At 37.6% G+C, this 21,984-nt stretch overlaps 1 protein-coding gene across 1 annotated transcript in view; it reads right to left on the bottom strand.

Moving 5' to 3' along the window:
* adck1 (aarF domain containing kinase 1) overlaps positions 1 to 21,984 on the bottom strand; it is a 191,419-nt gene that overhangs the window by 165,379 nt on the left and 4,056 nt on the right. Inside the window, exon 3 of the mRNA XM_067455740.1 lies at positions 20,156 to 20,239. Within this exon, the coding sequence (XP_067311841.1) occupies positions 20,156 to 20,239 (84 nt within the window). The remainder of the gene's footprint in view (positions 1 to 20,155; positions 20,240 to 21,984) is intronic.

The following is a 21,984-nucleotide window of genomic DNA, read 5'->3' as shown; positions in this document are numbered from 1 at the left end:
CCACCTCAGGATCACTAATGTGCAGACTTTGGTTTCAAGTGGGCTCTAAATGGCTAACAACCAGTTCTGGTATATTTTGGATTAATTAAGAAGGAAGCCGAGATGCGCTGCCCATCTATTTTTACAATCTATAGTTTGCATCAACCTTCAAGGTCACTTCGCTCAAGTGATCAGCTGTTTCTCATCTGAAACGTTAAGGTGATAGAGTTTTTGGTTGCAGCTCCTAGACTTTGGAACAACCGTCCATTATCTTTAAAACATCTCCCACAATAGGTACATTCCAGGGGGCCTTAAAAATCAATTTATTTCCTTAAGCTTTTCAATTCATTCATTTCTTTTGTTCATTTATTTGGCTCCGTGTGTGATTGCCTCCATCTACAGCACCCATTGTGGTTTTTGAAAGTGCTAGAAATAGAGTTGTGGAATGTGAATGCAAAAAAATTAAGTGTAAGTGCATTTTGTAATGTCACAATGCTAAATGTATGTCATTACTGGATTGGTAAAGCTAAACTTTTTTTTAAAACATCTAGACTATATTGTAAGCATTATTAAGAAATGCTGAGAAATATTATTAAGAAATGCTGAGAAATAACGATAAGTTTCACTGCTACTTTTAGTTACACCCCTGTAATAGACCTGACCCAAGAGATAGACCCCACAATGTAAAACAATATTGTTGGTTTAATTTTTTTTTTTTTTAAAGTAAGTAATCTGGTTGCCTTAACATTTTGAGTTTATTGAAATGAAAAATTGGAGTTGATATATGAAGGAAATATGTTTAATTAATAGAAACTCAAAATATTATTGTATCTGAACCACATAAAAAATTTGATAAATCATGAAAATAGCACAATTTGGCATGTCTCACTGCGTCATCACAAATAAAACACACACAATTACCACAAAATCGTTTAATAATATTTGAATAAATATTCTCAAAAATGTTCATTGAATTAACTCACATTTTGAATTTCAATGAACTATTAAGAAAATTAAGGCAACCAGGTAACTTTTTTGTGCATAAAAATGAAAACCTCCAGGCAAAACAGCCAGAGGAATACCCAAATTCTTTCATTAGAACAAGACATCATGCTCAACATCCAATATATAGAGATTAAAGAGTACAAAACTTTCTGTCCTGTAGTTGTAGCACCAGTTCTGTGTGGCAAAAACACAACTCACACAACCTTCTCAGAACAGATTTAGATAATGTTGTTTACAACTAACAGGTAAGGTGGAGACTGCTGGGATAAAACACGACCTACGTAAAACTGAACGAGCTCTTAGCCCATGGCTGAATACAACAGGGTAAGGTGAAATATATTTGTTCTGATTTCACTGGAACTGGGATGTTTTGAAAGGAAGAATTAAAATAGAAGGCATTCATTTGCAAGTGTTATACTGTTCTGCTAATTACTTAGTCATGTGGTAGCCTGGGGGAGATAAACGGACAAAATATGTGAGGCTCTGATGCAAAATTTAGAGCAAATATTTAAAAATGAATAAAACTCATAGCACTTTGACTCAGTCTTACTTAAAGTGCAGCTATTTCCGCATGAGTGTCCATCTGGTGTGCACTCCCTTTTATTGACAGCACATTTGGTGCCCCATTACAACTGATTCTACTTTTCCCAGCGTACATCTGGCTTTCTGGCTGTTGTTTTGTATTTTCCCCCACTTTGTCATCTTTGATGAAGCCATTTCAGTTGGCTGTGTGATTTGGTCCACTTAGAGTTGAGTGACATTGGGGGGAAAATATAGAAATATCAGATTTACTATTCACAAGTGCAAGATATCTAGGAAAAACTCCAAGTAATGAAGCCATTTAGCAAACACCTTTATCCAAAGTCACATTCCTCCTGCAACCTATAGGATTAAGTGCCTTACTCAAGAAAACAATGATTAAGGCTTAAGGTGGGTCTATGATTTCCGGAATCACAGTCAGTCATAAAAATTAAATTAACTGTTTAACATGGAACAGCATGGAATTTTTAGCCTGATGTGGTCATAGTCAATTCTAGTCAGAATATGAGTCTGAAACTGCTCCATTGGGCTGTGATTATGGGGCGTGTTTAAACCGAACCAGGAAAGACCTCAAATGGATAGACCTACAACCAATCAGAGCAACGGAGCGGCGCATAACGTTAGTTGTCAAATGTCAACAGAACGCAACTGCACTGTGTTGCCAAGTCTGCGGTTTTCCAGCGGGTTGAAGCAACCTCAATTATGTGATATATAGACCCAGGAGTGCGAATTTTAGTAGACAACCATTGCCAAAATAACACACATTTTACCTCCCAAATGCCATTTTTTCTGGAGAACCAGAAAAGATGAGGATGAGATGAGATGAAGAAAAAGATGATTGTAAACAATCTTTGCCGGTGTTGTAAAAAAAAGAGTTTCTAACAGAAATAGTGAAGGTGAGTACATACGAACAAGTTCTCCGTTTAGATTTAGAACAAATTCAACCAAGCGCCTTTGATGACATGGACGATTACTTTACTGTTTATCATCTGTCCATCATCGTCTAAAGCCCGCCCTGACAATTTCATTGGTCCAAACAGTTTCTGTTCAGGCATAATCAATCCTCCATGGATCAAGTCCAGACTGAACTGCCCAAGCTCAAATGCGGGGCTGAGTTCATCCAGGCTATGGAATTTGGCAAATGTTGAATGAATAAATCAAAAGCAAAGCTGTATTAACGTAATGAAATCAAGATATGACCTTCCTGTGAATATTAAACCGCAAAAAGAATGCTATTGAAATATGTTCTATATGTTCTGCGTGTCTCTGTGTGAATAAGAGCTGCAGTTTTGTCTACTACATCCTCAAGCATGCGTGATGCTCGTGGTGTTTTCAGCGTCTGCCATCTCACTGCAATACTCCACGGGAACTGCTTTAAGAGTTTACTTTCACCATTTCATTTGATAAAACTACTGCCAGATACACACAAAAAACTCAAAGGTCTTCTTCACTACAACCCACAAAATTAAATGTAAATTTAGGGAGAACATTCATGACTACTGTACAACAGAATGCAACAATAATAGTTTATAAAACCCTGTGCATCTTATGGACATTTCTGTCTGTTTCTGTATTTGTGTTGTGTTTTGTTTTGTTTTAATCATTTTGCCTGTGTTAATGCCAAATGCATACTTTTTGGTAGCCTGACAAGCCAGACCCACATCAAGATGTTTGGTCTGGAAACTCACTGGAGACAGGGCTCAATCCGAGGAGCGGGATAAACGGTTGTCTTTCAAACTCCCTCTGCACACGATAGGATAGCGCTACACCAACCAGAGCAACGAAGGTGAAACAGAGCTTGTTGATAGATTAAACATTCACCGTATCCGGTCGGCTAAACTCCGAACACATCTTCCCTTTTTAAGAATGACTTCAGTGCCGTTCTTTGTCCTTTTCTCAAGGAAAGCTTAACTCCAAGTCTTCCAGATTCTCGCGGTCAGAGCTGATTCGAAAGACCGCCGTTCGCCAGTTTCTGTGTTTACTAGAAGCACGCAAACGCAACTCAGCCGTCGTCATTATGGCCCCGCCCACTGACTCTATACACGATGTGATTGGCCCGGCAAGAGTTAGGGAAATACAGCTCAGAAGGGTATTGAGAGTTGCTAGACGACACTCGAGGGCAGATTAAATTTGCTGCCGCTAGGGTGCGTCTAGATTTCTAGGCTAACTTTTTGGCACATTTTGGCACATGTTTTTACTGCCAAGGATCTTCTTTATAATAGACCAAAGTTAAGTCTGAGCTCCCAAGCTTAACATTTTTATGGCACAGACATTTTTATCCTCTATGGACCTCAGAGTGACTTTTTTTAGTTGACGCACAAGGGTTAAAACTTAAAACATTCTATAAGCATTATATAATCACAATGTTTTGTCAGTTTTATTTAAAAAAGTAAACCTCTGTTGTGCAGCACTTTGTTTAGCAAAAATAAAAAGGAATTGATTACATTTTAAAAGATCATTGTTAAAGTTACGCATTATTTTATTTCCACCGTTTTAGAAAATACATTTGTATTAAATCTAAAACAAGCTCAAAAATGGCACTTCTGGAAAGAAATAAAACATTTCATATAGAGTACTATTATTGTTATAAAAAATAAAAAATACAATTGGCAAAGAACAAAAAATTGTAGGGCCTCATTACAAGTAGGGTTCAAACCAGCAAACATTTGGTTACCATTCTGCTACACCACCCTCCAACTGCTACGCTCTTAAAAATCAACTTTCCAAATCATAAAGCTGTTGAAATGATTAGCTTCTCTCCGGTTTCAGCAGTCTAAAGATGTGGTCGTAAAAGCGGAATGGAACAGTTAACCAAGCCTTTCATTCAGTTCCTTTAGTCCGTCCTCTCTGACATTGCAACCCCTCCCATGTCTCCTCCTATAACGCCTGCACTTGTCAGCATGTCCATGATGATCTGATATGCATTATTCATTAGGGCTAAGTAAGCTACATTTAATTTCCAAATCAGCTGCTCACATTCCCTTTAATGATATGCTAATAGCTAAGGAGACTCAATTCCCTTAGCAGCAGTCCCTCAGACTGGGAAAGTGTTTAGGATTGCATAATCGCACCACGATAAGCGTCGCATTAGCCTTTATGTTTTCCTGTCTGCCGTGTCCTGTTCTATCTCAGTCAGCAGAGTTAGCAGAACAATTATCTCTTGGAAACATGAGGTGTGTTAACACACATGCATACTGTATATGTGCCGAGCTAAGTGCTTTTATTAGCTTATAGGTTTTAAGCTTCAGGAAAACATTCTGTTCGCCGAATACACTGTGTTTTAAAGCAAACGGGAACTTGTAATGCACAGGTTAATTTACATTTCAAATGACATGGCTTTGATTCTAGCCTAGCACTGTTACACAATTTGAAAACGTTTGATCTTCTGAACTAGCCAGCATTCCACCACACCAAAGGTTTCCTTCACATATTATTTTCTTTCCTCCAACCAATCCTTTTCTTTGACATTAGACTCTGCACAGCCAAGAGAGGGACAAGTTTAGTTCATTTTCCTCTTCATTTGTACTGTACCTCCTGATCACATTGGTGTGATGTTCTTTTTGTCTTGTTTTCCAGTGAAAAAAATGTCTAGAGATTCTTAAATCAAGATACATTTACTGGAGAAGCAAAATGACACAACATATGTTTTATTTATTTATGTCTTTTGTTTTATGTGAAACTGATCAAAATGAAGTGATTTCATGATTATAACAAGAACAAATATCTGCCAGCAGGCTGAGAAAAATTAACTTAACTGAAAGGGAGGTTTTCATAACTGACAGATTAATCTATTTGTTCTTGTTTTTGTTCAGTTTTCAAGATTTCATTTTACATTTGCACCTTAAGTAAATGTATCTTGATTTAAAGATGTTTAAATACTTGTATTGGAAAACAGGACAAATATTTTAAAAATTGCAATCAATGCAACATCATGTCATGACATTAATAATTATTTGTCCAATAGTGAATTAAGACATTTTAAAGACTTTTTTAAGACCGCAGAAACACTGTTTAAGTATGTTTCCCCATTAATTTGCTCTATATGAATTCAAGGTAAAAAAATTACTGACCAACTAGATAAAATATATATATATATATATATATATATATATATATATATATATATATATATATATATATATATATATATATATATATATATATATATATATATATATTTTTTTTTTTTTTTTTTTTTTTTTTTTTTTATCCAGTTGGTCAGTAAGTAATTTTATTTTTTATATGTATAATAGAAAACACACACACACACACACACACACACACACAAAAAACAATATGTGTTTTATAATAGAATACACAGTCTAACAAAGCACTGCAAATAATGTGGTGATAAACAATGGTAAAATATAAAATGTATATAAAATATAAAACCTTTATTACTATAGAGTATCTGTCTATATATTCTATCTAGTCTATATGTATTCTATCGAGTCTATCTATCTATCTATCTGTCTATCTATCTATCTATCTATCTATCTATCTATCTATCTGTCTGTCTGTCTGTCTGTCTGTCTGTCTGTCTGTCTGTCTGTCTGTCTGTCTGTCTGTCTGTCTGTCTGTCTGTCTATCTGTCTGTCTGTCTGTCTGTCTGTCTGTCTGTCTATCTATCTATCTATCTATCTGTCTGTCTGACTATCTATCTATAATTATCTACATCTAAATTATTTTTCTATAATATTTAACTGTTAATAAAACATACTAGCCTGGATGCCAGCCGAACTCAGCCCCGCATTTGAGCTCGGGCAGTTCGGTCTGGACTTTATCCATAGAGGAGTGATTATGCCCGAACAGAAACTGTTCAGACCAATGAAATTGTCAGGGCAGACTTTAGACGATGATGGACAGATGATAAACAGTAAAGTAATCCTCCATGTCATCAAAGGGGCTTGGGTTGAATTTCTGATCTTAAACTGAGAACTTGTTCATAATTCATTCTCCTTCACTATTTCTCTCAGAAATGATGCTCGTGTTGGTAAGTACTCTGTGTATCCCTAAATTCTATTTTTTACAACACCGGCAAAGATCGTTTACACTCATCTTTTTGTTCTAATATTACTTATTCCAGCGTGCGTGCAGACAGGGATGCCAAGTTTTTACAACAAAACCTGCCAACTACTAGCCCAAAACAAGCCCAATAGCTTTTCAGGGTGGGTTCTCCGGAAAAAAAGAAATGGCGTTTGGGAGGTAAAATGGGTATTATTTTGGCAATGGTTGTCCACTAAAATTCGCACTCCTGGGTCTATATATCACATTATTGAGGTTGCTTCAACCCGCTTGAAAACTGCAGACTTGGCAACACAGTGCAGTTGAGTTCTGTTGACATTTGACAATTAACGTTATGCGCCGCTCCGTTGCTCTGATTGGTTGTAGTTCTATCAAATTGAGATCTTTCCTGGTTCGGTTGAAACAAGCAGTATCAGACTCATATTCTCACTAGAATTGAGTATGATGAGGTCAGGCTAAAAACATACACTGATCCTAAATAGAATGAACATCTCTGGCAGATACTGAATCGGGACAACACGAGACGTAGGTCAGTGAAACTGAAAACTCCTTTAAAGTCTGTGAAGGTCGAACCGAGCGTTGTTAAATGGGACGGTCTAGCATACAGAGGATTGCTCGTCGCCTATAGCAACTGTGAAAGTTGCCATTGACGAGTGGCAGTGAAGTTTGTACTGGACTTTTTTGAAAGTTATATTCAACTGTCTGAAAACAAAACAGGGTTCACACAACCTGCAGTCTATAAAAATCTATAATCTCAGTAAGATACAAGTCAACGTTTGAACTGCTCTCAAGTTTTTTTTATAATTTTCATTAGATATTTGAGTACCCAATACTTACATTCTTACATTTAAATGTGTAATCCGGTATTTTCTCTCAAGAATATCCAGTTTTTACCAGCGCACAATGAATATTTGGATAGGGACACGGCTAGTGTCATGCACGAGAAACACTGCTTTACATCTATTCCAATCATCAGTTTCCAAACTTAGTAGTCCTTCTAAATTTTTTGTATGGGCAAAAGTTCCTAAAAAGGCAGCAGCAACCTGGGGTTTTCACTCAGAGCTAGGGAAATTAATATATGGCTCATCCATATGTTCAGTTTTCCAGGCTGCAGCAAATCTATGAACTGATGAGCACAGCATTATTCCTCCATGTGTGCAATCCACTTCTGCGTCTTTCATTTTCTCTCTATTTCCCACAAGTAATTCCATTAGTTCAGATCTAGAGATGATGAATGCCACCTGTTGCACTTTGCAAGATACTTTCTGAAACTGTTTATAATTACCTGCCCACAACCCCTTGTTATTACCACCCGATGAGGTTGTTTTCAACAAATGGAAGAAAATGCCTTTAATGCGTCAAGCACCGAAAGGGGTCTTCCTGTACTCAAGCGTCCTTTAATGACAACTAACCAAGTCGATGGAACTGCACGCCACAATTTCAAGCTAAATCATAGAGAAAATCAAGAGCAACGGTGTTCACAAAATCAATTTTATGCTAACTTCATTTGCATGTCCGTTGCAGCCCATCTTTCTGTCTGCGATGAAAATACAGTATTAGTGCAACCTAAAAAAAAAAAACGATGATGAATTAGACGTCTAAGAGCACGCCTGAGCTAATGATAATCCGAAGGCGAAAATCTGAGATGACCTTCAGCGAGCACCTGCACATTAATCATCCAGTGATACAGCCAGCATTTCATTACCAGCTCCCGTATGATAGGTGCTTTCCTAAATGCCTGTGATCTATTACATCATCGCAATTAACATGGCAGTGCGGCTGGTGGCGGACAGACTTTTGGGCTACAACGTGGCACTACAGGTGACCACATAAATGAGGTTGCGGGTCTATACAAACATTGCATTTTTTTTTAAATGTTAGAGTGAAGTGCAAAGAATAACATTTATGGACTCACAGTCAACAATTCTCTCCTTCAGGAGAAGAAAAAGCATTATTATTACAGCACCTCCACCACATTCTGTTAGAGTGGCTGTTTCTGATTTTGTTAAGGTTTCTGCCAACAAACACTTCAGGCTTGATTTTCTCTCCAATGCTACAAGCCAAGATGCTGACTTACTCGGAACAACAACCTGTGCGAGGAACAGATTAATCATTTAGACAAGGAGGAAGAGAACGGTTCTAGAGTGAAAATAAAAAGAAGGGAAGTGGGGAAAGACTGCCTTCTCACATAAACAGTGTTTTGCCTTGAAAGTATGAGCCAAGCCAAACTCAAATCCAAATTCCATTTTTCCCACAATCAGATTACTGTCAATCCGCTTTCATGCTGCTCACCAGAATCAGGAAGTCTTGGCTACGGCGTCGCTACATCAATCTGGTGTTACTGTGGTCAGACCGCCAACCCAAAGCAGACCACCTGCTTTTTGTGACTAACTGGACCCCCGGGGTCAGCTGGAGATCGGGTTTGAAAACAAACCGTTGCAATGACCTTATCAATGTAGTTTTTAGCAAAGATAACATGATGACAATAAGAGAAAATCTCCACCAATGTCCTCTCTGCCTCTATGAGCTATAGCTGTTCTAACCCTCTAATCAGTCTCAGACCCGATAGCGCTCTGCTTCAGAAGGAGGGTCATGAGGAGGACGTTTAGGCTTCTCTGGAGGAAGTCGTGTGGAATAAGCCCTCGCTAAAGTCTAATCTGCTGTGCAAATTCCTGTGACGGGTGTCAAGGACTTTGAGACCTCAGCAAAGAATCACACTTATACACACATAAACAAATTGTAAAAGCCAAAAATGCAAAAACACAGCAACATTCCAACAACAACGTAAAATTAACCTACAAACATAGTATATATAAAAGTCTTTCTTAAATAAATGAAAAATAGCAAAAATATGATTTTGAATATGAAAATAGCCTCAGGTATCATTAAAGCAGGCTGAAGGTCAGTGAACAACTAGGTAATTTCTTTTCAATTAAAACCACAAACATATATCAATGATCTGTATGCACAAGCTCTGGAGTGGCACAATGGCGATAGCACGTTGTAAAAAAAAAATATTTTAGCTGCTTAAAATGAACTAAAGCAAAACAATTGCTATACATTTTAATATACAACTTAATTTACTTGTGCTTAATCCACTTAAATATATTTCACATCAAAGTTTACTTAATACATTTGTTTTGGGATTACATTAATGATTTTCATTGCTTTTACTGAAACTGGGTGGAGGATTTTTAGTTCCCAGCATGCTTTGCATTTGGCCAATCAGGAGAGTAAATGTTGAAATTAAATGTTGACTGTTCAATTTTTGAATATTTAAAAGAGTTTCTGTCATGATGTTTGTAGGGGCTGTTTGTATGTTTTGGTTTGTCTCCTTGTATAAATATTACTTACAAAAATGGACTTCAACAGCAATTAGGTTTCTGTGATTCACTAGTGCACAGAGATGGTGTGTTCCGCTCTGCCACTTACTGTAGTGCTTCATCCAGCCTACCTGTATCCATCGCCCTGCCTACACACAGTGTTTGTAGTGTGGTGGCTGCAGAAAGGTGTCTCTGTCGGTAGGATTTTGTGGCGTAGTGGCCATTGTTAAAAAACAACTCCGGTGAAAAATGAACCTATAGGTAATTAACACATGGTTACCGAGTAAATCGTTCTCTGGGATGCGTTTTCATGAAAATCTAATGTAAAGAGTTTTATCTCTAAAAAGATAGCAAAAGACGCTTGTCTAGGGGGCATAGAGTAAGTCAAATTAAATCGCTAGTTAATACCACTAAAAAGGCTCAAAATAGCCCCACACTAACACGGTAACATAATGAGGGTCCCTACATGCAAACTGAAGCATTGAGAACTTTGTAAGTGTACAAACAGTTTAATAAGAAGACACTTTATAAAGACGTATACAGACAGTATACAGACAGGAGCCATCTTGGGGAAAAAAAGTCTCGACAAGCCGAGTCGCGAACGCTGTGTTAAGTGATAACTGTGACTTGGAATCTCATATGGTCTGTTGTTTTCAGAAAAAAAAGCATTGAACGCAACAGAAAATAAATAAATTAAATAAAAGATTTCACAAACCTAATTCCTATCGACCAGCTCACTTAGCACAGCGTTTGTGGCTCAACTCCTCAAGACTGTTTTCCAAGATGGCTCCTGTCTGTATACGCGTAATGTACTGTCTTTATGAAGTATCTTCTTATTAAACTGTCTGTACACAAAGTTCTCATTGCTTCGGTTTGCATGTAGGGACCCTCATTATGCTGCCGTGTTACTGTGCGTTCACACCCCCGGCGGCGAGAGCGGCAAGCTGGCCGGAAGTCATTCATTTTCAATGGGAGCCGGGCGGCGAGCTCCGGCGAGAGCGGCGCGGCACGTCTTGGACGATTTGGGCGTCGAGGAGAGTTGAAATCAGCTCAACTTTATGGTAATGAGCTATGACGCGGTTCGGCGGCAACAGGCGGCAACCAGTCAGAATGTAGAAGTGCTCCGCTTGAGAGAAATCCAGATAACGCAGGCCTGTAAACTTTGGTTCCGACCACATTAGTTTCCAAGCAAATTGTAGGAGAGGTTGATCATTGCTGTGCGGGTTTCCCTATCATTTATGACAAGATCATTCATAGTGATGTGTAATTTGTTAAGAAGTCGCGCAACACTATTTTACAGGCGCTAGAACGCTCGTTGTTCAGCGGGTATGCAATTAATTCTTACTTTCACATTTAAACGATTTCATGAAGTTAATTTATACCCTACTTGTGGTTAGTATATCCATCAACATGCTTGTTTGATTTGCGGCCTCTTTAAATACAGTTTAAAAAAAGAAAAAACATTCGGTCTACGTCAGAGCGACAGCACGTCCACGGAGCTTTCTACAGCGTCGTTGTCAGGGCGGCAAGAGCGAATTTTGATGCTCTCGCCGGCGGCGGTGTGAACGCACGGTTAGTGTGAGGCTATTTTGAGCCTTGTTAGTGGTATTAACTAGCGATTTAATTTAACTTACTCTGTGCCCCATAGACAAGCGTTATAAGCTAAACTGTTTTTAGAGATACAACTATTTACATTCGATTTTCAAGAAAACGCATCCCAGAGAACAATCTACTTGGTAACCATCTGTTAATTACCCCAGGTTCATTTTTTCACCAGAGTTGTCCTTTAAGGTCAACCAAAGTCCCTTTAAGACAAGTAATTTTACTCGGCGACCATTTTTGAAACGCATCTCAGGTATGCAAGTGCATGAGGAAAACATCAAAGTCTCCAAAACTGTTCACCAAACTTGTGATTTAATATCCAAAATTTCATATTCAAAATCACCAAATAAATTTCTGACAACTGTCTCTGTGGTGTGACAGGCAGCGGGGCGAGGGACCGCGAGAGCGGGCCGGTGATTAATGTTCACGAGTGCCAGCTGCGTGGCACACCGGTCTCGTCTCGCGGCCATGTGACGGGAGCATATAAGGAGGAGCAAGGGCTGCGGAAGAGGAGAGAGGACCAGGCCTGGAGTTTAGGTTATGTTTTGTTTGTGTGTTTGTGGGCAGTCGTCCATGAGGGGCTGCCCACGTTTTATTGTGTGTGTTTGCGGGCAGTCGTCCGTGAGGGGCTGTCCGCGGTTTTACTTTCGTTTTGTTTATTTCTTTTGAATTAATAAATGTTGAACGTCCGCCGGTTCCCGCCTCCTTCCTTCCCAGCTACTAACTGCGTTACAGTCTCATAAATGTTTTTTCTAAACGCTCAAATCATGACAAAAAAACTACATTTCTCAGCCTGGACAAAGCTAATGCGCAGTACAAGCAGCAACATCCTGCGGTCTCTCTTGAAGCCAATACGGAGTGACAAACTGCAATTCATCGACTGGCCGCTAGGGACAGGCTCCAGTCCAGAAGGGAGCAGAATCTCATTGAGCTCCATGTTAAAATGCCCAAATTTACAGCAGAAAAAAACATGCTTACAGCCTGGTACAAATTGTGGTTTTGGTAAACGGCTAATTTTGCCCTTCAAATGAGAGGGGTGAATTTTTGTATAACTCATTCGTTAACATTATATAAAGCCTTGTTCTGCATAATTAAGGGTGTGGTCACTTTGAGTGACAGTTGGATTGCCGTTTGTCTGCTATCTGTTAGTCATCGCGTCACCTAAGCTCCGCCCACGTCCCACCTCTTTGCCCATTTTCTGTTATCCGGGATTGACCCGCGATGATGCACTGCTAAAATGACAACAGCCAGCTCGACCCTACTTTACACTTCAGAACCACTCTTCAGAATCCTATGAGTGATGTCACAGACACTACATCCATATTTTTTTAGTCTATAATGACGCAGTCCTAAACGCATGTCTCAGAATACAGCCTGTTTCTATAGCAACCGGAGCTTCTAATGGCAGCTGCAGTGATACGTGACTTTACTAATCAACGATTGGCTCTTTAATTTAGAAGCCAGGGCTTTTTCGCCAAATTGGGCATTTCACTTAATCCCATTTATAAGTAATCGGAGTGCACCAACTGTTATATATATGTTTTAAATGAAGAAATACATGTTGTGTAACCACTTGCCTCAAACATCAAGGTCAACCAAATTTCTACACTAAAAAATGGCTTTTTGATAATAATAATAATACATTTGATAATAATAATACAACAATACAATACATAAAATGTATTATTATTATTATCATCATCATCATCATCATAAAGCCATTTTTAGTGCAGAAAGTATTGAATTAAAAAGTTACCTCATGTGAATCTACCCAAAATGCATTTTTAATTTTGGTTAAAATATAAGGGGGAAAGAAGTAAAAGCAAATAAATAATGCAATTTTAGGTGCTCTTTTTTAACAAGCCTTGTTCATATCACCATTTACATAAAAAATTCAACAAAATTTAAATAAAAAAGAAACATTGATTAAAAGTTAATGTCTAAATATTAGATACGCATGATTGTATGTTATATTTTATAGTTTTATCCCAAAACGTATCACGACCCACCAGATGAGAACCATTCATTTACAGTGCTGATTCTGACACTTTTCGACACTATCTCTGTGATATTCACGCAATGATTCACATCGGGTAATCGGTCAACCACGATAAGACACAGATCCTCTCCTCAACGAAGACCCCACACAGGGTAAGATATCATACGGCAAGACTATTTTCTGAGCAGTGGGTAGAAAAAGTGCATTTTACAGCAGTGCCTCTCAGCGCTAGGGAAAACAGATTACATCCGTTTGTGCTCCGATGCCCGCCTGACAGCAGCAGTGCCTGGTACACCTGCCCTCCAACTTTGAGTGCATGCATTATTCAGCATCGCTACAGCTCTGCGTGCCACCGGTGTTGTCGTCTAAAACTGCAGGCGTCCATGTGCCGTAATCAAAGCAGGCCAGTGAGCAGCTTGTCTCGCTGCGATATCCTGCAGTTTCTACATGATAGTTTTTGAGAGACTAGGAGGGGAGGAGGAGGAGGAGGAGGAGGAGGAGGAGGAGCTGGCTCTAGTTTCCAGATTCACCTTTATTTTTTTGTGGTACTTTAACTGCCATTGGTAGTGGTTTAAAACTACAAATTTAATAGTCTACATATTAATAATTAAAAAACTAAAATTCACTTACTAATTATAATTAAAACCTGTGAATAATCACTATAAATAGTAGTAATTGTTGGATTATATACATATTTAATTTAGAAATTAAGAAATAGAATGTTGTCTTTTCTGAGATCTGCAAAATTACGAAATAATGCATCCCCTCTGTGTTCTTATCAGCATGGAGTTATGCATAATAATATTTACTGACTAAATTTATGTCCATTATTTAAAACATTTGTCAACTGAAACTAATGAACAAATGCAACTTTAATTAGTTTTAAATTAAGCTTTAATGAACCATTCACAAGTACCCACTCAGGTTCCTCTGCTTCAAAAAGAAAGGACATATAAATATCTGCAACGAATTATATATATATATATATATATATATATATATATATATATATATATATATATATATATATATATGGTGAATTTGTGAATTGCGTTTTTTTGGTTTTGCATCAGTGAACCGCTTGTCCTTAAAGGGACAGTTCACCTCTAAAATGATGTTAATAAAAAAAAAGACCTTTTAATAAATGTTGTATATTGAAGACTATGTAGTTTTTAATTTAAGTCTACATTTATTCATTCAATTTACTTAAATGCTATCTCTGAGCTGCCACTGTAAATCTTTATTATATTTATTTTATATTATACAATATACTGTGTACAAGGGTTTTTTAGGTAAAGTTTTAAGTTTAAGTAAGGGTTTTCAAGTCTTTTAAGTAAAATAAAGAAAGAGTATTGCAATAAAAGCATTTTCTCCTTAAACTTTTTCTGTTCCTGTCGCTTAAGAGTGTGTGTGTGTGTGTGTGTGTGTGTGTGTGTGTGTGTGTGTGTGTGTGTGTGTGTGTGTGTGTGTGTGTGTGTGTGTGTGTGTGTGTGTGTGTGTGTGTGTGTGTGTGTGTGTGTGTGTGTGTGTGTGTGTGTGTGTGTGTGTGTGTGTGTGTGTGTGTGTGTAAATTGTTACTCATCAGGCAAGGCACTGCAGTCTTGAGTTTGGGTGTCACCGATGTTCTCAGGTGGTCTTTCCAGGGGCAGATAACAGACGTAATCTCTCTCTCATCTGGCTCTCACTGCTGGGCTCTTTTCATTGGAGCAGCACTGACATTGCAGGAAAAAATTTTTTTCCTTGCTATTCATAGAATACATTATCAGAAGACATCAGCTGTTGGTTAAAAGGGCTAAAAGCATCTATTTAAGAAATACCAACTGTGAACCTAGTGATTTCACACTTCCAAGGAATACTTTCTAAGTAGTCAATTGTGCCACCTTTGACTGCTAATTATGTGCCGGCGCAGTGGGAGAAACAGGGGGCAATGCATGCAAAATTATCATGCAATATCCAACTGCGAAGATTCTATGACTGAAGAAGCAGAGGATCATCAAATCCATATCTCACACTGCATATAAATCTAAATTGTATTTCAAGAATTGGGAAATTTAGTGCAGATGACAACAGCTGATGATGTGAAAAAAGAACGGGGGGAAACAGCAAGATGTGACTCAATGGTCAAAACATCTGCAAACTGATTGTTGTCAGCTAGTCATAGGCTTTTCAATTGCCAGCCCTGGTATAATCAGAACAGTATAAAAAAATGTATCATATTTGAATGTACGTCAATGATCTGTTCAACTTATCAGTTCAAAGATCTACTCTGTTTAATGAACTATATAACAGGACAACATGGAATCAAACTTGATCAAAATGTAACATTCTCCTCAATCTCTGAAATGACGTACATTCTCAACTGATGCCACAAAGGCCATATTTTTAACCCCATTTTTCACAATCCCCTCACTTTTCCCAACATATAACGCAAGTAGCATCCTCAGTATTACAATATAAAAATAGACTTCCATGGTACGAAGGGGAAAAAATACTATTGAAGTCAATGGGGCCCATCAACTGGTTGGTACTTGATCTTCTTCTACATATCTTCTTTTATGTTCAGCAGAAGAAAGAAATGCTTACAGGTTTGCGACAACTTGAGCATGAGTAAATGACTCATTTTTGAGAGAACTATCACTTTTAATAGAAAGTTCAAATAAACAACATTTATTTTAAAGAAAAATATTCGGTAGCACTTTATTTTACGGTGACAAAGTTATATATTTACTACATACTTACTCTATTAATAACATAAATACAAAATTTGCATCATTACAAATAACTAATCCAAAACTAACCATAACTCTACAGTAAGTACATGTACTTTTACTAATATTAGTTTCATGAGATTACTATACATTCTATAGTACTTATTTGAGTAAAATACTCAAATAATGCTCAAAAAATACTCAAGTAATGAAGTACTATGTAACTATGTCACCTTAAAGGGATAGTAAATTGGCCCATGTAAATTAGCCCATGATTTACTCACCCTAGGCATCCTAGGTGTATATGATGATCTTCATACAGACTAATAAAATCAGTTACATTAAAAAAGTCCTGGCTAATCCAAGCTTTATAATGTCAGGGATTGTTGCTCTGTTTTTGAAGTCCATAAAAATGCATCTGCCCATCAAATAACATACTCCACAGGGCTCCGGAAGGTTAATAAATGTCTTTGGAAGTGATTTAATGTGTTTTTGTAAGAAAAATATCCATATTTAAAAGTTTATAAAGTATTGCTTCGGCCGATCGCCTTCCGTATTCAAATTATGGAAAAAGTTTGTAAAATGCCTCTGCAGTTCAAAAGGCTTGCTACCAGTTACGCTCATCAGACGTCATGTACGCATCTTAAACTCCGAGAAGGCACTTTCAACACTTTTCCACGGAAGGAAAAGTGGAAAAAAAAATTGTCTCATGGGGATGAAAGACTACAATTCCCAGAATGCTTCGCTGCCCTGTGAGGCCATTCACAAAGCCACCAACTTGATTACTGTGACTGAGTTGGAGAAGACACTACAATTAAAAACTGAACGTGTCTGTTCAATATAATGAGTGAGTCACCGCGCGAGTATCACAGCACTGAGCACTAACTGCAGGAGTGAGATAAATGAGCTGAATGAGCTCTCGTGATGAGAGCTGAGGTAATCGCGACTACACTCGCGGCATACATCCACAACGCGAGTTCAGTCTGGCGCGTTTCAGTTCATGCCTTTGCAAGCTTAACTTTCATAGAAATTAATTTGAGAAGTTAAAAGACTTACATTGCTCACCATAGCTCCGTTTAAATGAGTGCCTGTAGCTGCGAGCTGAGCTCTGAGTGTGATCTCCATCCCCCATGCGCGGCTTCAAAACATGCAGAAATGGCTCCCTCTGCTGGCTGTAGTCTTTAGCCTTTGACCAAACATTCCTTCTACGATGCAAATATCGTCAATTTGCATCATAGGAGGAATTTTTCCATAAATAAAATGCATAAATCTCTTGTCTCAGGGGGCTATGAGGGGGGAAAGCACATTTATTTGAATATACTCCAGGGTTTCTACTGATACAAACCCATATGCTAATCGCTGAAGTAACCCTTTAATGCATCCTTGCTGAATAAAGTATTCATTTATTTCCAAGAAAGAAAAAAGTGCTGTCTCCAGAGGCGCATTTATGTTGACATGATTATTATAAAAGCACAAAAACTGTCTAGTAATAATCGTTACATCACACAAAAGTGAGTAGTCATTTAATTGCTGTGATGGGAGGCACAAAGAGCAGGTGGTCTGGTCTGCGGAGAGCAGGAGCATGGTTAACTGCGTGGAACGTCCCTCATTACATGAGTCACACGCAGTGGCCCATTACAGAGCCGCAGCACCTGGGAGCTCCCCCATGATCCCTTGCACTGTTCTCATGGAGTAATGAGACATGCTCGTCCTTCTCCAAATCATCCAATGCCAACCCTCCTTCTCAAAATTTAGAGCTGAAATATGATAATGTGCAAATGTGGTGAGTTTATCTCATTCTGCTTTCTAGTTGCCCAGAATTTGAATCATGAAAATGCACTAGCCAGGACCTTGATCAGCTAAACACTGAGACACTGATAATTCAGTTGCATGCAGCATGATTGTGCTATCAAATGGTGTGCTAACAAAAAAATACCATTTGTTTATTGTGCATTTTGTCATATATAATAAAAAGCAGAGCGGGGAAAAAAGGTCAGAAATGTTTGAATCATTTCAAATTATTTTGTTTCAATTACTCAATTCATAATTTGTATCACTCAAAACGAACATACTACAAAACCTCATCATGTTGTAAAATGCTAGTCTCACGTAGCCACAGCAGAAGGTCTGGACTGGTAGGTAAAGCAACCAATCAAAGTTTGTCTTATGTTCAGCATCACGTTTAGGGGCATGAAGATACAAAGTCGATGTCCCTACAATAACAGACCGCCGTGTAAAACTCTTGGATATCTTTTAAAGAGTCTATGCCATGACCTTCACATATTCAAGATTCAGCTGATCCTGATAAGTGCTTATCATCACAGACAAACTCGACGGCTTTCTTCCATGCCTTTGTTTCCAGACGGACTGTTAAAGAACGCGACACACACTTCTCCCGGGCATCCTGCAGAATTAAATTCAAAGATGACGATTTTGAAACTCCAATGTTGTTTCCAAGTTTGTTGTTTTTGACTAGTAAAATGCATACTCAAAAGTGATCATTCTGTTACAGTGATGTCCAATGTTAAAAATCTAATTTGAATAAATACTATAATACTAAATGATTAGCATATTTACTTACTATATTATTTGCATAGTTCTCCAAAATATACCATGGTGCATATCTAAAATACTGTGGTAAATGTGCAGAACAACAGAATTACCAATGCTTTTTAGGTGCACATAATTTAAAAGATTTTAAAACCTGTTAATTTGTTCAACTGTCCACAATGCAGAAAAACATTAAATGAGTAAAATCTAAGCAAGAATGATCCGAAACAACCCTCGACCAGTGAGCTGAATCGCCTAGTGAGAGAATAATTAGAAGCCAGATCTCTCCTCTATATTAAATCAGGGGCCTGCATTAATTCCAATCAGCATGTGTAGCCAGGCTTGACTGCGGGCCCCGAGGGGGAAGGAGAACGGCACCCTATCCTCTGTACCCAGGCCTGGCAGAGAGTTCATCTGGCTCAGACCCTGCTCTTCAGGGTTCAGCGCTTCCCTCCAGTGACTGCCATCAGCGCTCAGACTCACACACACAGGTGAGAGACTGCAACCTTTCCCTGCACCAGCTGTTTAACTGTACCTGATGGAGCTGTTCAAATGGCCTTTATACACAGGGGTGGAAATGGCACAAGAATTATTGCCTGGCATTTGCAGCTATGATCCTACAAACAGCAAGCCAGACTGTTTAGGGTGTTTAAGAAATGTTTTTAATTTCAGTGTTTTGAAAGTTTGATCAATGCATCAATAATGAGACTGCATGTTGGTTATTGACTTCAATGCTGTCATATTGATTTGAGTAATGTGTTGGCTTGAATGACATTTAATAAAATATGATTGCTTATTATACTACATGTAATTTAAGATTACATGAACGGCATAAAAGAGTATAAATTGCTTTGTATGTGTAAAGACGTCACAAAAAAACATAGAGCCTAAAGACAAAAAAAATTACAGGTGGGCGGAATATTGCACACTGCTCATTTCATCATACATTTTATATATATATATATATATATATATATATATATATATATATATATATATATATATATATATATATATATATATATATATAGCACACACACTCACACAACACATTGGCTCCTTAAACAGTGTATTGTAATGAAACAATGGTTTGGTCAGGACTTTTCTGGATCTCTTGGTAATATGTTATGCAGTTCATAGAATTAGCACTAGCTAGTGCATTTTCAAATTTTAAAGGCAGAATCACAACGTGATATGCCCATTCATTTCTAGAAAGATTAATTTACAGTACCATAACATTTCTTTTTTGAAATGAGGATATTCAAGAAAAATGTCCTCTTCAGACATGGACATATTCATATGGACCTAAACTTTCCTAACTACACTGTCACTTTCCTATCAAATTAAGCACAAAATAAAATAAAATGTCCACATAGCAGATATTGCTGGATATAACCCATCCCCACCAAGACAAAAAGTTTTACCTTTGATTTGACAACCCAGTACTCCTCTGTCCCATACTGTACATCTCTGAGAGTGGTGAGGTAGTCATAACTGATGACAGCTGTCTGGAAACATTAATTTCAAAGAGAAATATGAAAACTGTGAATAAAACCTGCATACTAGACACAAAAATAACTTTAAAATATTCTGTATTTGCATTATTTTTAGTAATTCACTTAAATGTATTTAATATAAAATAAATATTGAACAGTAAATTAAACCTGTTAATTAAACCTGTAAATTAAACCTGTTTACACCTGCATTTTGGTCGATAGGCAGTTTTGAAATTGGACATTGCGTTATTACTTTCAAAACTTTAAAAAGGACTTAATTTCAACTTCAATTTTTGAACAACTTGGTTAAACATATGACTTAAGCTACCTTTTTAACACTTTCATTTTGGAAGCAGCTTTTACTTCTGCAATAATGTCTTCTTTAAAATGAGACAATCCTTAGGTTTGTAGTACTGTAAAGTTGACAGGGTTAGTTCACCCAAAAATGAAAAGTCTGTCATTAATTACTCACCCGTATGACTTTCCAAAACCTTCGTTCATCTTCTGAACACAAATTAAGATATTTTTGATGAAATCCGAGAGCTTTCTGACCCCACATAGACTGCAATGCCATAAACACTTTCAAGGCATAGAAAGGAAGTAAAGACATTTATCATAAGTCACCTTGCGTACCGCTGACAGCCAGGAGATAGTTATTTTAGTCAATAAAGTTTTAAATATGGTTATTTTTCTTACACAAACGCACAGCTTCGCTTCAGAAGGCCTTTATTAATCCTCCGGAGCCGTGTGGAGCAGTTATATGACGGATAGATGGACTTTTATAGACTTTAAAAAATGAACCAACAAGTCACTGCCATTATAAAGCTTGGAAAAGTTTTTAAATATAAATCTGAATTTTATTTGTCTGAAAGAAGTTCGATTAAACCCACAGTTGTCATGAATGGCAAAATTTGTTATATAGACCAAAACCACAATTTGTTCCAGGCTGTAAACATGTTTGTTTTTGTTTTTTTTCTGCTGTAAAGATGGGCATTTTAACATGGGGCTCATTTAGATTCTTCTCCCTTCTGGAGCCTGTCCCTAGTGGCCAGTTGAGGAATTGCAGTTTACATTATTTCCGTATTGGCTTCAAGAGAAACTGTGATAGAGAGACGCTTGGTTCTGACCAAGCCTGCAGTCTCCCTCTCAGATACTGAAGCTTTCGCGCCTCGATCACCCCCGGGTGACCGGTCCCAGTATATTTTTTCCCCAAAGTTAGTTTATGTCATTGAAGGCAGTTATCATCACGATGATTTCATTTTAAGTGTTCGTTTTTAAAATAAGTTTAGTTTTAGTTAGTTATTGATGCTATAAAAACGGCAGAGGTGGACAGTAACTAAGTACATTTACTTGAGTACTGTACTTAAGTACACTTTTTGAGTATATGTACTTTACTGGAGTATTATTTTTTCTGGAAACTTTTGACTTTTACTTCAATACATTTGAAAGACAAATATCGTACTTTTTACTCCACCACATTTCTATCTAGGTCGAAAGTCTTTTCTGTAGCAGCTCTGAAAGTCGGTGGATGATTTTTTCCATCTTTAAAAGGTTTTTTGGTGTTGTTGTTTCAGACAGTCTGTCAGGAATCACTCTTATAGGGTCATATACATTTTCCCAACTTTTTTTGAACACTGATCAGTTCATAGCAAAATGGAAGAAGATGGTTCTTAGGCACAAGTGTGTGCACCCATAGCCATACTTTGAAAGTATATTTCAGTTTTAAAAAAAATCAAGATTAGTTTTGCTGGCATACA

Source organism: Pseudorasbora parva, chromosome 10 (genome assembly GCF_024679245.1).
Source record: "Pseudorasbora parva isolate DD20220531a chromosome 10, ASM2467924v1, whole genome shotgun sequence".
Lineage (NCBI taxonomy): Eukaryota > Metazoa > Chordata > Actinopteri > Cypriniformes > Gobionidae > Pseudorasbora > Pseudorasbora parva.
The sequence above is the reverse complement of the archived record's forward strand: the minus strand, read 5'-3'. Positions and strand labels throughout refer to the sequence as shown.